Here is a 17,337-nt window from a genome sequence, read left to right as displayed (position 1 = left end):
AAAATTTAAAATAAAAATTGTGGGCTGTAATGTGGTGAACAGAAACATATTTCAATTTTTAAGTACATAATATCTTTTTATGTATTTTTTATAAATAAAAATATTACGAAATTGGACACTAGGACTGTTCTAAACGCCCATCACTGATCGTTTGCAGTTCCTATTCCTATTCAGAATCACAACTGACTACAACTGTATTTATGTCGAGGACTGCATACTAAGTGCCTTGCCTCCATTATTTTATTTACCGATAGATGGCAGCACCATCACCGGATCGAACAGTTAATGAGAATTTAGAACTAGTCCAGGAGCTAATAGCTACCTAGTGCTAGCACCCCCAGAGGTATCGTTTCACTTGGAGGACATTGAGATCACGAGCATATTTAACGTCACCCAGTCCCCTTTAATGACGACGGTGGGTCTTCGACCATCGAGGTTCGAACCCAGGACCCTCCAGCCCCGAATCCGACACTCTACCGATCGGGCTACCACGGCCCTTCGTTTGCAGTTTCAGCCTATTTGGAAACTTCAATGCTTTGTCAACCGCCCGAAACTTCGCATCTACCATGACGTCACGAGCGCTTGCTTTATACCTCCAGTGACGTCTTGCAAGCAGGGTCTGCACATGTCACGCCTTTAAATGAACGGCTATGCTAAAAAAGCCAAATAGAATCTGGCAACGATAGTTATGATCGGAAGTTGAATCACTAATGAAACTTTATTAAAATTTTTGTGTATTTTAAAATTTTTGATGATACTATACTCACATTTACTCAAAATATTTTTTGTAAGTGATTGAGATTCATATTGAATCAGTTTTCCAAATTTATGCAATTTGTTTTAAAGTGTTAATATTTGAAATATTCTTGTGTTTGAATAGTAGATGCTAATATGTATTTCAATAAAGAACCACTTCATCAAAATCCTAAATCGAAATTCATTGTTATCAAAGATTCAAAACTGTCCAGTTGCTACAAAATGTACAAAACATTGTTTAAATTATGCATTAAAGAAGGAAAATGTTTGCGTGCGTATTCGTATGAACGTAGCAGAAATGATTTACTTTTTGACCTAAATGTTAATACCGATAATGCAGAAATAATTGATGCAGTTTCTGATCCACACGGTTGGGATTCAAATGTAGAAAAGACTTGTTTTTCTTCCATAAATGTGATCTGTCAGCAGTTAGTCCAGTATAAAGGCACAGTTTTTATGTGCTCTTTAACTCCATTGCTGTACAATAGTGGAATCAATGAAGTGTACAAGTCATTTCATAAGCTTTTGAAGCAAAATGTAGAGTTGCAAATTGTTGCTATTTTTCATGCTGATGTTCACCCTGCATGTGAAAGTGATATAATTGAATCACTTGCAACAACAGTTATAGATTCTGTTGCCGAAGGCGACAATTTTATTTCTACAGTTCATTACCCAAGTGGCAAAGTATCTAAGCAACTAACTGAATGCAAAATATCACCATCATATGATTTTGTGATTTTGCGAGACATTGAACTATCCCACAATCCTGTTGCAGTGAAACAACCAGATCCAACCGAAAACTTGCCATTCAATTTGAGATTAAAACAAAGTGAGATAGAAGCTCGTAGTCAGCTTCAGCTACCTTATATGAAGATGCAAACTGATGATGATGCTATCATCCAGAATATTTTGGAAAGTGAATATTATGATGAAGATGATCCAGATGATGATCTTGATATTTGAGAGTTGAAGTTATTTACTTATTGTTGCAAAAGACCGTTCATGAGCTTTAAATCATTCTTGCAATCAAACATCTATTAGTTGATTAATTTCTTTTCTTTTTAGAGTTTTAGGTAGGATTACGGTAGTGTGGTCTATTGACAATCAAGACTTGAAGTCTGAGGATTATATTTAGAGATGCATTGAATATTCGGTATACATATTTGGCAGACAAAACGACTATTTAGTTCAGCCAAATTCTTTTTTATTCGGCAACCAAATAGCAAACAAATTTAAATGTTTGATAATTGGAAAAATATACAGTCGGACCCCGATTTAACGAATTCATTGGGACCAAAACTTTTTTACATTGAATTGGGGTTACTTGTAATATTGGGGTGCAATTTTTTAAAAAAATTACACTTTATAAAATACATTGCACTTTGTGCAGTTGCCCCAATAAGCAACTGCACAAAAATATCCGTAATTAGAAATAGTACACTTTTTATTCAGGATTCCGCAACTTATTACACATTAGTTAATTTGAAATTTTGTTGCACGGAGTACTTGATTTTGACAATTTTCTTGATACTTGACTCAAAATAGTTCTCTTTCGATTTTATGGAGAAAAGAAAATACTGTCATTTACAGCCTACTGCATGAGATAGGTTTTTACAGTTTCCATTTCATGTAAAGCAAAAAGTAACAGCTTTAATGACAGTTTCATTATCGCTTTCTGCAGCAGAAAGGCTATTCATTGGTTGCCCACTCGTCTGTCAAACATTGCCGATTCCAAAAAAAGTCTTTCTACTTCGCACAAGATGGATATATCATTTAGAAGCCAATGCAATAGTTCCAAACTCAAATTAATTTTTTTTTTTAAATTTCGGTCTCTCAAATAATTTGTTAATTTGGGGTTTATTATTCGGTAAATAGGGGATTGTGTCTGCATTTCAGTCTGGGGAAAGAAAAGTGAGCTAAAACACAAAATTCTTTAAATAGAGGTTTGTTAAATTGGGGTCCCACTGTATATACTTTTATATGATAAATGATGTTACTATGTAATACCATAGTATAGGGGAAGGTGGGGCGCCTTGGGACATGGCCCACCTTGGAACATCATAAATTTCAGCTTTAATTTTGTAAACAGAAATTAATTGTTTTAGGACATCACCAATGACAGCAGGATCTACTCTTCAGTTAACTTTGGAATTTCTCGCATGAACAGGAAAAGACTGATCTAATTTTCTTTATTTTGAAAGGTTCAGAGTTATATTAATAGGCGGTGGTTTTATTATTAAAAATTTTAAGTAGGAAATGAAATCATTTCAATCATAGCATTGGGGAATTAAAACATGTCCTTTCGTATCAATTTTAAGGTTAAAAAATGTATTGTGCTGCTAAGTCTAACTTTTAAGAAGTTGATATGTAACAACAATCTTAAGTGGGGCAGGTTGTGACACTGTACCAAGGATCTCCACCAATGTACAGTACAGACAAAATCTATTTCATTGTACAGTAGAACCTCGATTATCAGAAGTAATTGGGACCAAACCTACTTTGGATAATCGAAAATTTCGTATAATCGAGAATTCATCTATAATTATCTAGTTTAATATGTAGTATCGCCATTCAACTGTTATGGCTATTTTAACTGTTAAATAAATTTAAATTATAAATGAAAATTAATTCATTTCTGAAACAAAATTTGCAGTTTTTTAAATGGAAGCTTCATCTGGTACAAATTGGCCATTCTTTGCCATGCAGCTCTATCCCAAAGTTTTAAGATCATGAGTTCAGACGAATTACCTGTTCCTGTTGTTCCAACTGAACAAGATCTTTTGAGAAACTCTCAAAAGCATTGTTGTTATTTATCTTATTTATTCCAGAATCATTCTCATCTTCATCATCATTTCTTTGGGAGAATCAAGAAAATTTTGATCAAAAATTTAGCAGCAGAAAAGGAGAACCAACAGAATAGCTCGGAAATTTCGAATTCTGGCCAGCTGCCTAACGTGACCGAGAACAGCAAACGGGTTTTCCTTCCTTTCTCCTTTTCTGGAATAAAATTGTCCACAAAGGATAAGTGACACAAAGTGACCTCCTCCTTTTTAAATTCTGCTGCGAAGAAAACTTCTCTGTTTTAGAGATTACAAAAGAGGTGATTCTTTGCACTTGCTTACAATCAGACGGTGCAATAACGTTTGATTGTTCTGGGACTCAGCAGTATGACCTTCCAAATTTTGAAATGAGAAGTGTTTTTGCTTAGAACAGGAACGTTTGAAAGTGGGGAAGAGTACATTCCTACCAAGAATATAGCTTGTGAGAAGGAATTTCAAAATATTTTTCTGCACTCCTAGTTTGAAAAGGATGACTGGTATATAAAAGAAATGTGGGAGGGGGGGTGATTTAAATTTGGATGTTCGTTAAGAGAAAATTTTAGACGATAATAAAAAATGAAAAAACAAAGTGAATTAAAACCGACTTTGGTTAACGGAGAGTTTTGGATAACAGAGGTTCTACTGTACTTAATAAATCTGATAAGTTTAAATGAACTAAAATTGAGAAAATGGTTATTGTTTTACAGAAAATTGATTTTTCTTCCTAGGTAAAGTATTAAATTAACAAAAATGACGAGATCTAGTAAAGAAAATAGGAAGTTCCCTGCTGTTCATGCATCTGTTGTTGAAACAGCAGCAGAAAATTGTATATTATTAAAAAGATTTCAATTATTAGGATTATTGTTCGTGTCCCAAGGTGCCCCACCTAGTGGGACAGGTTGGGACGTTATAATGGCTTTTTAATTTTTTTAATGAAAATTTTAATTTGATGAAATAATGGTTAAAATAATTTTTATTGAAGCAAAAATGTCTAAATTACATGTTCAGCTAAGTTTGGTGAAAATTGGGTTTGAAAATAAAATTTCTAAAAATCATTATCTAAAAAGTGCCCCAAATTAATTCAAATATTTCTTTCTTATTTTATCATATCGTCGCTTCAGAGCAACAGTAGGATATCTTAGTGTTATTCCTGGGATTAGATGTCTTAATGTTGCTCTGAGGCAACAATATTCAAAGTTATTTTAATGCAAGAGAAAGCAATCAAAAGTTAAATTTGAAGTATAGTTGCTTTTCAATTTTTCTAAAGTCTTATGACACATTACATTAGGTGTCAGAAAAAAGCTATGTATAACCTTATTAATTAACTCATTTAAAAATGATACAGTCACTAGAAACAAAAAAGCTCAATTTTTCATGTAATGTATGCAGCTTTTTAAAACAATGAAAACTCTTGGATATTAAGTTTTTGCAGCATAGGCGGCTCATATGGGAGGGGGGGGGGACAAGTGCGGACTCAAGCCCCCTCCCCTTAGAAATTAGGACTTTTTTTTTTTTTTTTTTTTGCAAAAATGTAAAAAGAGTTCTTTTCCAGCCATTGGTGAATAAGTTATTAAAAATGTCAAAAATTTGAATAACTCCAATCTTCTGAAATGTTTCCAAGAAGAAAATATCCTGCTAAACCATGGGGGAAATGTCTGAACCCCCCGTTTAAAATTTTACATATGGGCACCCACGTTTTTCAGTATTTTAATTTCTAAAGTTTTGCTCCAGGGTTTTCAAGCCAGGGGGCCTTTAACTTTATTTCTGCGGATTGCGAGGCTTTTTAGATGAATAATTTGCACTGTTAAATTTCATGTTTATAAGCAAGAAAAATATTGTTCATGAAAATCCATATAGGGTACAAATGCTTCTACTAATGAATATACCTACCCTTTTTTTTAATGATAAAATTATTTATCAGATGCTAAAGTAACTAAGATAGCAGAAAGTCACCCTAGTAAATTGTATTGTACTTAATAGTTTTACTTACTTAATGCAGATAAATTTATGGATGTTAAATGAAAATTCATTCACATTTCACAAAATAAATAAACATTTTCTATTTCATATTGGCATTACATTCAAATATTACAGGAAAAAAATTTTTAAACAAATGTTAGGTATTCGGTTTTGAATATGGACCGAATATTTTTGGTATTCAGTGCATCTCTAATTATTTTTACATTATAGTGTGAACTCTTTTGGTAGAATTTTTAGCATCTAATGGAACTTTGAACCCTCTTGTGGTGTTAAAATGGTTGATAATTCTGGCCAACAGCCTCATTGCCGTAATTCTACCAATTTTTATTTCTTCATAGAATTTTGTTCTGTAAAAGCTAAATTATTTAAGTGAAAAGTAAATACATGTTTTTTTTTTAATTGTTTGAAAAATTAAACTTGGAGTTGAGTATTTTAAATAATTAGTTAACTCTAGTTTAAGTTCTAACTTTATTATAATATACTATGTTTGTTATTTAATACGAAATAAACCTTCTTTAAACATTTTTGTTTTCGTTTCTTTTTAGAAGCTTGCACATGACACTTAATTTTACATATTTGAACTATGCTCTTAGAACTATAACGGCATCTTTTATAAAACAAAAAAATTAGCAATCAAAAAAATCTTTCACAAGCATCAACACTATATGTTTTTTTTCTAAAAGGACTTGTATTGTAGAACTTATCTACTATTGCATAAAAAGAAAAAAAAAAATTCGAAACACTTAGTTTGAAAAAACCGATTTGAAATTAAAAAAAACATCCTTGCAAATTTACTACCAATATGAAAATTGTATTCATTGAACATATTCGCCTGCCATAACATTTTAGCTTGAAACCAATACAAAATATTAAATAATAAAACATGTATTTGACTTCAGATATGAATGTATTTTAACTTTTATAACTGTTACTTGGCTGTTTTTTTTTTTTTTTTGGAAATAGATCTAATATTAATTTAATTCTCAATTGCAGAAATATTCCTTTAGTCTGAATGGGAAATCTTCTTAGACTCCTATCTAGAGATGACACTCCAAAATATGATGTCTTTCTTGACTTTGAAAGTATGAAAATAATTTTGTTTATCTAAAAAGATTTATGATTTTTTAGAAAATTTTCTTCAATATTTTTTTTATCATCTATAAAATTTTTAGTTTTCCTTGCTCTGAAGGATAACTACTTGTATTTTCTCTTAGTTTTGACATGGAAATCTGCAGACTATCGCTACATATTTACGTACTTTTATTTTTCCTTTTCAAAGTTTGTTGCAGAAATTTGATTTGACACTTTATTACAACTATTTGTTTGGATAAACTTTTTTGTTTATTTTATTGATCTTTTTTTAAATTCTTTTTTGATAAAATTCAATATTATGCCGATAAGCCAAAATTTTCGTGACATGCAAGATTTTTCTAGAAAAATATTTTTTTGGAGATACCTACTTTTGCAGCTATACGATTCATATGTACCACAGCAAAGCCCATTTTTGTAAAAGTTATTTTTCCATTACAACCTTTTCTGTTTCATTCATAGCAATTCAAAAGCAAAATGTACTATCTTTTTGCATCCTTAGCAGGAACTAAAACTTACTACTTCAAATTATTCAGCAGTAATCAGTTGAAGTGGGTGAATGCATGTTGATGATATTTTAACAGCATGATTTGAATTCTTTATTATATGCTTAAACTTAAGAGTTGAAAACTTCAGAAATACTGATGCCAGGATGTGCATGTTGCGCCCATTGCCAATCCTGCGCCAAACTTCTGCAAAAGACCTCTTAATGGACTTTCTCTGCGCCAAAATCGGAGGAACTTGCCGCAAAAGTGTGATTTTGAATTTAATGTTTTAATTTGTTCTGTATGATTGGCAGTTTTTGCAGATTATCATCAAGTTTATTCATTTGGAGCTTGTTTTTATAATTTTTTAAAAATTGTGCTTGTTTTAAAATCCGATTGCATCCGCTTTTAAAAAACGCAATCGTTTTAATTTATTATGTGATTCTGTTCCTTTTACTTGAAAAATTTTGTCTTGACCATAATTTTCAACCATTCTTATCTTTTGTTTTCAGAAGAAGGAAACTTGTAAGTTCTTCTTCTTGCCACTCCCACTCGAAAATATCAATCCAGTTGTATCCAAATTGATTTAAGCAAATGCCATCTTTAAAAATTGATATTGTTCACCAGTTTTTAAACTTGGATTTCTTAAGATTTTAGGACAGAAAATTGATCTCTAATTTTGGTTAGAGACACTAAAGATAGCAAAAATCGGGGAATTCTAATGCTTTGGTAATGAGTGTGCAGACATTACAAGTTTCTCAGATTCAGGCATTTTTTCCGTATTCTTAGCCTGTCTAAAAAATTTGTCTTTACATTTTTCATATTTTCACATGTATTTTAAAATTCCTTTTCTCAAAATCTTTTTTTTTTTCATTGTAATTTCCTTTTTTAAATTTTTTATTAAATATATCAAACAATTAAAAATAAAATGTTTTAATGTCACCTTAACTTGATCTTCAGATTTGTTAATCAATTAGTTCAGTATATAACATATATGCCGAAAAGTATATATTAAGTCAAATATATGTAAATAACTTACACAGATCAAGAAAAGGGAAAAAAAATAATAATCAATAGCTCTTTAACTAGTACTACTTGTACACTTGTAACTAGTTGAGGTAAAGTTTCTGAATTTTAACATTTTTTTTAAAGCCTTTTTGAGTTTTATTATATACTAGCCGCCTGCAGCGACCAGCTAGTCCGGCATTTTACGCAATTCGCCTTTTTGCGCCAGGGTTGCCGCCTTCGGCGGCTGCTTAGACAATTTAGCAACGGTATTAATCAATGTTTTTCTTTATATATCAATATTATCATTCGCCTTTTTACGCCAATGTTGACTTCTTCGGCGGCTGCTTAAAAAATTTTGTCGATGGTATTAATCAATCTTTTTCTTTATACATCAACATTATAATTCGCCTTTTTACGCCAAGGTTGCCACCATCGACGGCTGCTTAAATAAATTTTGGGTTGAATGAAGTATTTTCTAGATCTATCTTCAGTTATATGTCCTTTGGAATATTTTTAAAGGGGGGGGGGGAGGCACAAAGGGCATACTCTTCATGCAAATTTTGTCGGAAAATAACAAAAAGCACTTCAACTTTTATGTGAAAGCATTGTTTTTTCAAAGTCATGGTATGTGTTTGTGTGTGGGGGCGGCGGCTATTGATCCCCCGTTGAAGTTCCTCTATTTCTTACTGTCTATCTACTGTATCCACCTCTATATTTGTCCACTCTTCTTTCTCTCTATCTATCTATCTATCTATCTATACGATCCATGCATATCTATCTCTGATAGTAATTAACAATCCTTTTCCTTGTAAAAAAAAACATTTTTTGCCCACTTAATATCATCTCTCTATCTACCAAACCTAACCACCAATCCCTACAAAAATCATGCAAAAAACCGCGGGCTTTAATTATTTACTTAAAACTGTACGCAAAAAAAAAGGCCATGTGTTCTCCGTAGTGTGCAAAAAGCAGCGCTTGCAAAAGATAAAAAAAAAAACACCGTTTTTATTGAATTAAAATGCGCACAAAAATTTGACCAAAAATAAATATAGCAAAACGTCCAGAAAAAAAAGTTGGAAAAATAAAGGTATGAAATCTCTGAAAGTTAAAGGAAAAAAAAAGTGAAGAGAAAGCAAACGATTTCAGTTAGGTCACGTGATGAGGAAGTGCGGAACTCAGCCGGCCAATGCTTACAGGTCGCGTCGCGTTCTGCATTTAAAAAATTGTAAAAAAAAACTTTTGCGTATTTTTAAAAGCTTTTTTCTTCTGAAGGGAGGAATGTTTTTACTATTACCAACTAAAATTTTGGAATTGAGAGCTCAATACTTTTTGCAGGATGGGTTTCGAAAAAAACTAAACCCAGAAAAAAATGCAAAATAAAGGTTTTTTAAAAAATTTATAAAAAATACAAAAATTGCAATATCTTCAAAAAATTTTCAATCATCATATTGAAAACTAAATTTCCTACATTATAGTACAAAAAATATTTGTGTGGTGCGATTGGTTCGGGGTTTGTGAGGTAAAAAGTACTAAAAAGTGCAAAAAAAAACGCATAAAACATTAAATAACTTTTTTTCTAATAAAAATATCAAAAATCGAAGCCCGAGGTGCACTTTTTCAGCAAAAACTGCACCAGTATACCAAATTTCATCTTTCTAGGCCTTACCGTTTTCCCGGGATGCGCGCCACAAACACACACACACACACAAACATCTTATTTTATTATATGTATAGATATCTGATGTCGTTTACATGTATAATAAACTAAATAAAAGAAAACAAATTTTAAAAATTGGTATCAAAGCACTATAACTTAAATGTGCACCAAAGCATTGACATATTAAGCAAAGGAAATGTATGAACTAAATTTAAATCAGAAGAAATGTAAGAAAAAAGTAGAGCAGGACAGGGCTTGTATTTTGTGAAAAATATTAGAGAAAAAAATAATAATAATAATGAATGCAATTACGAGAGCTTCAATTATTTTGTAGTTATGGTGTTCTTGCATTCTTGATCTCTTTTTTATTTTATCATGTCACACATGTTTATGTGTGTGAAATGTACGTAGTTGCTTCAAATTGTTGCAAAACTTAAAATTTTGCTGCTGCAAGCTGCTTCAGGTTTGCAATTTTATTGCTCCAGACTGCTCCAAATTCACCGTTTTACTGCTCCAAACTCACTATTTTCCTGCTCCCAAGATTGCTCCAAATGCGAGTTTTGGTCGGCACTTCCTCCTGATGCCTCGTTATACTATTCTGCTTAGAGAGAGAATTCATGCTTAATTAGGATTCAAAGCAGTTGTTAAATTTTTTAACATTTATTCACATTTAGGGACATAACAAAATAAACAGTTTCAAAGATTTTGGGACAAGCTGTAGAGAAAAATTGACACTGAAGGTTTAACTTTTACAATGTGAGAATACCCAAAAAGTTACGCTTCTTAATTTAAATTGCAATTTTCTCTCACATCTAAACAGTTCCAAACATTAATCCAATTTCAAAAGCTTGAATTTTAATCCCTGTTTTTTTTAATGAAATTTGTTTTGATTTATATTATAAAATTATAATCGCACTTGTGACGTACAGTAAAACGTGTGAAGTTGACCACCCTTGTAAGTTGACCACTTGTCTAAGTTGACCGCTTTTTTCAGCAACAGAATTAGCCCTTATCATATAAATCAAGCTTTGTAAGTTGACCACTAAAGTAGTGCACCGCAGGTGATCAACTTACACAGGTTTCACTGTATACAAAAAGTCTTTTCTTCCTCTTTGAAGGTGAGGTATGTTGTAAATCATGTAACTCTGCCTGTTAAGCAGTTTATAATAATTCTAAATATTTTAATTTAATGCTTTATTTTGACAATGTTTGAACAATTTATCGAAAGCTGATAATGAGAAGAGTTGCAAACCATATGTATAACATGAAAATCCAATAATACACTTGGGTGTAAACAGAATTTCAGTACAGACTTTGAAAAAACATGCTTTTTTTTTAAACTGAATCTGATGTGCACGAATCTATACATATAATAAAATACGATGTTTGTGTGTGTGTGTGGCGCGCTTTCCGGGAAAACGGTAAGGCCTAGAAAGATGAAATTTGGTATACAGGTACAGTTTTTGCAGAACATGTGCACCTCGGGCTTCGATTTTTGATATTTTAATTAGAAAAAAAAGTAATTTAATGTTTTATGTGTTTTTTTTTTTTTTTTTTTTTTTTGCACTTTTTAGTACTTTTTACCTCACAGACCCCAAACCAATTGCACCACACAAATATTTTTTGTACTATAGTGTAGAAAATGTAATTTTAAATATGATAAATGAAAAAATTTGAAGATTGAGCAATTTTTGTATTTTTTATGAATTTTTGAAAAAACCTTTAATTTGCATTCTTTTCTGGGTTTTATTTTTTTCTAATATCACCCTGCGAGAAGAATCAAAGCCTCATTTCTAAAATTTAAGTTGATAATAGTAAAAACATTTTTTCCTCTTCAGAAAAAAAAGTTATTAAAAATACACAATATTTTTTTTTTTTTTACAATTTTTTCAATGCTAAACACATCATGTCTTTTCATGCATCGGTCGAAAAAAATGTTGTTCAATCTTTTATGCTTGTGACGTCACTACTTGGATCTCGATTCGATATTTACGATGGAATCTTAATCGTAAGCAATGTTAATCTTTTTTCTTACTACCTATATAGCTTACTTCTACATTTTATGGCGTGTTGACCACGTGTTTTTCCGGCAGCGCTTGCTTTTTTTCTTTCCTCTTTTTTTTTTTTTTTTTTTGTTTTATTTAGGGATTGCATTTATTTCTTTTTCCATTCTCCCCCCCCCCCCAAGCTGGACCGTTTGCTGTACCTATATTAGTTACATTTCATAGTTGTGTGCATTTAGTTCAATAAAAGCAGTTGAGATTTTTTTATATTTGTCAAACGTTACTTTTTGCACACTGCGGGGAATTTGAGCTTTTTTTTTTTTTTTTTTTGCTCTACTTAAATAAAAAAAAAGCAGTTTTTGAGTGATCTTTGTTTTTATTAGGAAATGGGCGGGGAGGTTAAAATAAATAGAGATGGATAAGAAAATTTAGAGATAGGTAGTAAAGGTAGATAGCCGCCGAAGGCGGCAATCTTGCCAAAAAAATGAATGGCACAAAAAAAGATAGAGATGGATTGATTAATATTGCTGCAAAATTTATTTAAACAACCACCGGAGGCGGCAAACTTGAAGTAAAATGGTAAATGACATGTTAGCCAAACAGCCGCCGTAAGTGGATGCTTGCACAGAAAGGCGAATGGCGTAAGAAGGCGAACCAGTTGGTCGTCGCAGGCGGCTAGTACGTAATAGAAATACAGTAAACTCCCAGTTATCAGCGATTGGATTATTCGCAGGTCTTTTCACATTTTTTTAAAACTCATTAATTATTTTTTTTTTGAACTTAAGGTTTTGTTTTTATTTGTTTTTACCTTTTACATAAACTTTTTACATTCAATGTTATTAGTTACATTCAGTGTTAGTAGATGTGATAGAGCAATGTTGTTAGCTATGATTAAATGTAAGTGTGAATGTTATTCCTATTTCTTAGCTGTAGTATACAGTAGTATTGTTTTTTACCTATTATTCGGATTATCTGTGGTTTTTGCTTATCCGCGGTTACCATGCTACCCTATTCCGCTGGTAATCAAGAATTTACTGCATATAATAGCAGGAATGTAATAGAAAAGTGAAATTGAAACATGATTAACCTGTACCTAATCGTAATACAAACTGTAAAAAGTAAATGTTGTATTTTTTTCTCTGAAGTAAATTTTTCTAAATTCACTATTATTCTCTGATGTATTTAAATTACTTGTAGATGCTCAACCAACACAAATGGAAGAAGAAACTTATGCACTAGTTCACAAGGTTCTTCAACACTCAAAGAGAATACTCCTTGAACTTCAACTATACCAAGGAGCAGGACATGCTATTCGGGAGGTAAACAAATTTTATTTATTAATTATTTGTGCTTAAGTGTACTTTTTGACAAAAATTTTTTTTCTTTTTCAAACTAAAAGCTGTGCAGTCAAATATACAATAAGAACTAAATAGTTATTTGTATGGGATTTTCATTAATTTTAAGTCAATGTTTGTCATTTAGCAGTAAGTTACCACACCTAAATTACTAACTTATTGCTAAATACCCAAGTTTTACTTTCAATTCACTAGTTAAACCACACCGTGCTGCGGACACTTGCTGGTAAGATAAAATTACTTCATCTACCAGTTTGTTGGCACTCTCATCTTCAGTGAGTTAACATCTGCCTCCAGCTTGGTTATTCATTAATCCAGACTGAAGAGTTTGTAATAAGAACGAAACTGCAGTCTCTGGATAGGATAACCAGGCTGTCTGGTATATTGCAGTGCTAGTTATGTCAATAGGAAGCCAGTATTTTCATCTTATAATTCTTATATTTAGAGAAAGTCGCACAACAGTCCATAAAGAAAGTGGCACATGGGGGCCAAGGCCTACTGTACTGTAAACATCTCAGTTTTTGTGACTGAGGGAACTCTGTTGCAAATGCAAAGGCAAATGTTCTGGTTAGGTGGTTAGCTGAACGCAGAGCCCCCACTGTTTAGTTCCAAAGCAGGCTATCAACCCATTGAGGCTGAGTTGATTGTGCTCAACCCTAGAATTGAACCAGAGTCTGCAGCATGAAAGCACGAAGCACTATCACTAAGCCACTGGGCTTCTGTTTAAAGAAAATACACTTATGTCAACTTGTTTTGTCATGCCTTTTTTTCCAAACTTTGTTTTATACCGAGGGAAAATGTCACTCATATTTTTACTTCCTTTTACAAAAAAGGAAGTATTGTATTCGTGAAAAAATTTTCACTCAAAAATCGACCTTAATTTCCATTTTGCTAGCCCCCAAATGAATATTGAGTTTTTTTTTTACCCGACCACACGTGGATATATGCCTAAAAACGTATAGACACCTGAAGTATCCATTTTGACGATCCCTGAGTTAATTACAACGAGTTTTCTCATGATGTCCGTATGTATGTGTATGTATGTATGTATCTCGCATAATACAAAAATGGTATGTGCTAGAAAGTTGAAATTTGGTGTGTAGACTCCTAGTGGGGTCTAGATGTGCATCTTCCCTTTTGATTGCATTCAGATATTCCAAAGGGGGTCTTTTACACTTTTTTGGGGTAAAATCATTGCTAATTTCAATGCAAACTCAAGTGTTGTTGTAATTTGGCAATATATCGTCAAGCTTTTGGTCACCAAGTTTTGACGCCAACTTGGTGACAAATTTAACGGTGTTTTTTTTTTTTTTTTTTTTTGAGCAATCACGATTGCTTATTGTTCTCACTTGACTGTTTTTGCCGTGCTATCATTTTATTTTCCCACCGCCACCCTCCGCACCATCACCGTTGACCGGCTCCTCACGATACTGCTCCTATAGCGAAAGCCGTCTCCAGGTTGCATCCATGTCCTACACACACGCGCATACACACACACACCTACACACAAACACATACACACATGCATACATACCGACACCTACACACACACACAACTACCCACACATTTATGCCAGCACACAGACACAAACACATATGCCTACACACACATACACACACTTGGGATTGCGAAAAACATAATTTGAATTCAAGATGTCAAAATTCAAATAAATTTTTTTTTAAAGTCTGGTTTCAATTTGGCTTTTTTTTTCTTTTTTTTTTTGGAGATTTGACCGTTGACTCACATCAAAACTATCAAAACTGCCAATATTGGGAAAATTTATCTGTATAAAACATTTTCTTTGCCTCGATTCGCAACAAACTTAGGACGAAAACATTTAAATTGTTTCTTTGCTTACTCTGAGGCACTATTATCATTAAGTTGGAGTAAAAGGAAGTCATGTGATGCACACATCTGCTCGTTTGTTCAATATCTTTCTGTTGTGTTAATGTACAAACTTTAATACCTCATTAGAATTCACAGTCGAAACTTTATTTGTTATTCAGCCCATCCTATATATTATACTCTCCAAATTCTTTTTATTCATTTAAAGTCAACTAAAACTTATTTCCAATGTACTTGTTTCATCAGAAACAATTTATTTCAAGCACTAAATTTATTACAAACAATGCAATCTCATGTAATTGAAAAATGTAAAAATTAATAAAAACAGTTCAACATGAGTTAATTTCTGCAAAGTCACAAAACATTTCCATGCAACTTCAGAACCTGTGTTCACAAGTTAAAAATGTGCTTTATTTGCTGCACAAAATTTCATTTGTTTTGTTTAATAAAAAGTATAAATATATAATTTTGAAGTGGTATTTTCTTAAGATTCAATATTGTCTTTAAAAATTGTCTTTGTAATTCACTTTATAGTTTTATGAGTTATTTAAAATTAACTAAGAATTTTTTAATGATTCAGGCTATAGCAAAACCTCATAATGAAGAACTTCAAATAAGAGCTTGGGATGCTGTGATACCACTAGTCCACAAACTTCGTGAATTTTATGAATTTTCACAACAACTAGGTAGTATATTTCTTTATCACTAAAAGGTGTTTGGTGTTTTCTTTTTTTTTTGGGGGGGGGGGGTTTGCTTCACATATACTTTAATTTAACATTTCGATTGAACTTCTTACATTAGTTTTTCAATGGTTCTTTTCCGTAACAGGGGCCTCTCTTGACATATTTTTTATTTTTGGCAGTTTTGATTTATTTATCACTATTGCAAACTAAAAATTTTGTAGTTGGCATCATTCAAAAATTTCAATTTCTAAATTCTGAGATTGCCGTAGACTTGTAGATACCCCCCTATTGCTTTAAGCAATTTTTCTAGTGTCCCCAAGGTAGAAACTAAACAAGTAGCCTAGCCAATCTTTAATGGAAAAGTACCTTTTTAGTATTTCATACTTAAGCTATCACTCTGCATCCTTGGAAAAATAATGGCACAACTCAAAAAGTCATAGTTATTTATAGAAGTATGACTTTTTTGCATTAATCTTTCAGAAGACTTGACATATGAACTAAGGGAGACTGTTAATTTTAGAAATATTAGTAAAAGTGTGAACTGAAAAGTTTATAACTTGCTTTTAATGATGGCTTATAAATGTGTTGATCTACAAAATTAGTTTCTTTTCTCCATCCTAAAATTTTTGAGTTGTAACAGTGTTCTTCTTTGCGTGCAACTTGGTTTGCCTTGTTCTTCACCTTACTCTTATTCATAGCATATTTAAATTTTTGCACTTACTCCAGAGTCCCCCATATCTACCACTATTTTTGGTGTAACAGTTGGATGGGACCCTGAAGACACCCCTAATTTTTTCATCCAGACCAAAAACCGAGCAATCCCTGGTCCAGCACCTCGAGAGATTTTTCACTTGGTGGACTTTGTGACCACGAGCATATTTAACGTCCTCCAGTCACCATTAATGAAGACGGTGGATCTTCAACTTACTAGGATCAAACCCGGAACCCTCCAATCACAAGTCTGCTGCCTTACAGATCAGGCCACCATGGCCCCAAAAAAATTTTGCATTGCTATGTACTTACGTTTAAATAACTTCAGTTTATTATTAGTTACAGGAGGGCTAAATTTCCAATAGTAGAAGTGTGTGGGAGCCACCCTATTGCTCATAGAGCTTGTTTTTTCTAGTAAATAACCTGAATTTGGTCTAAAATTCTCATTAAATTGAAAAGAAGTCCAGGAGTTCATTTCCCACAAGCTCCCATGCGAATTTAAGCCCTGATTAGTTAAGTGTAAGTACTTATGTATTTTTTATTTTAAGTTTTAGTTTGAAGTTTATTCATATCAATTTTCTGAAAGTGTTTGATGGATGCCTGATAAAAAGAACGCCTCGTTACTTTGTGACAGAATCGGTACACACAGTGACACAGCTAGAAAAAAAGCTCGAAGGGGGGGGGGGGTGGTTAAACTTTTTGGTGACAGAATTGGTACACACAGTGGCACAGCTAGAAAAAAAGCTCGGAGGGAGGTTAAACTTTGTGCGAGTTATGGTTATTTTTAGTCCTTTTCTGTGATCAAAAAGGGAATTTTCAGAGTTTTAGAGAGGCTATATATTCCCAAGTCCAATATTATTGTATCCTCGGCCTTGTTACACCCCCGAGTACACATGCTGGAAAACTATGCTATGACTTTGTTAGCAGAAATCTTTTATGATTACT

At 32.5% G+C, this 17,337-nt stretch overlaps 2 protein-coding genes across 2 annotated transcripts in view; both read left to right on the top strand.

Annotated features, from left to right (window-relative positions):
* The first annotated feature begins 716 nt into the window (after positions 1 to 716).
* The window catches only part of LOC129227456 (CYFIP-related Rac1 interactor B-like), a 38,211-nt gene continuing 21,590 nt past the window's right edge, over positions 717 to 17,337 (top strand). Inside the window, exons 1-4 of the mRNA XM_054862018.1 lie at positions 717 to 787; positions 6,549 to 6,637; positions 12,995 to 13,116; positions 15,579 to 15,684. Of these exons, the coding sequence (XP_054717993.1) occupies positions 6,568 to 6,637; positions 12,995 to 13,116; positions 15,579 to 15,684 (298 nt within the window). The 5' untranslated portion in view covers positions 717 to 787; positions 6,549 to 6,567. The remainder of the gene's footprint in view (positions 788 to 6,548; positions 6,638 to 12,994; positions 13,117 to 15,578; positions 15,685 to 17,337) is intronic.
* LOC129228550 (elongator complex protein 5-like) lies at positions 892 to 1,719 on the top strand. The gene has a single exon (XM_054863232.1). The coding sequence runs from the start codon at positions 892 to 894 to the stop codon at positions 1,717 to 1,719; it is 828 nt and encodes a 275-aa protein (XP_054719207.1).

The sequence above is a fragment of the Uloborus diversus genome, chromosome 8 (assembly GCF_026930045.1).
Source record: "Uloborus diversus isolate 005 chromosome 8, Udiv.v.3.1, whole genome shotgun sequence".
Lineage (NCBI taxonomy): Eukaryota > Metazoa > Arthropoda > Arachnida > Araneae > Uloboridae > Uloborus > Uloborus diversus.
Note: the sequence above shows the minus strand (reverse complement) of the source record. Positions and strands in the feature narration are given on the sequence as shown.

Bases quoted from the DNA above. Each gene is read 5' to 3' on its own strand.
- LOC129228550 (XM_054863232.1), top strand. From the start codon at position 892: ATGTATTTCAATAAAGAACCACTTCATCAAAATCCTAAATCGAAATTC.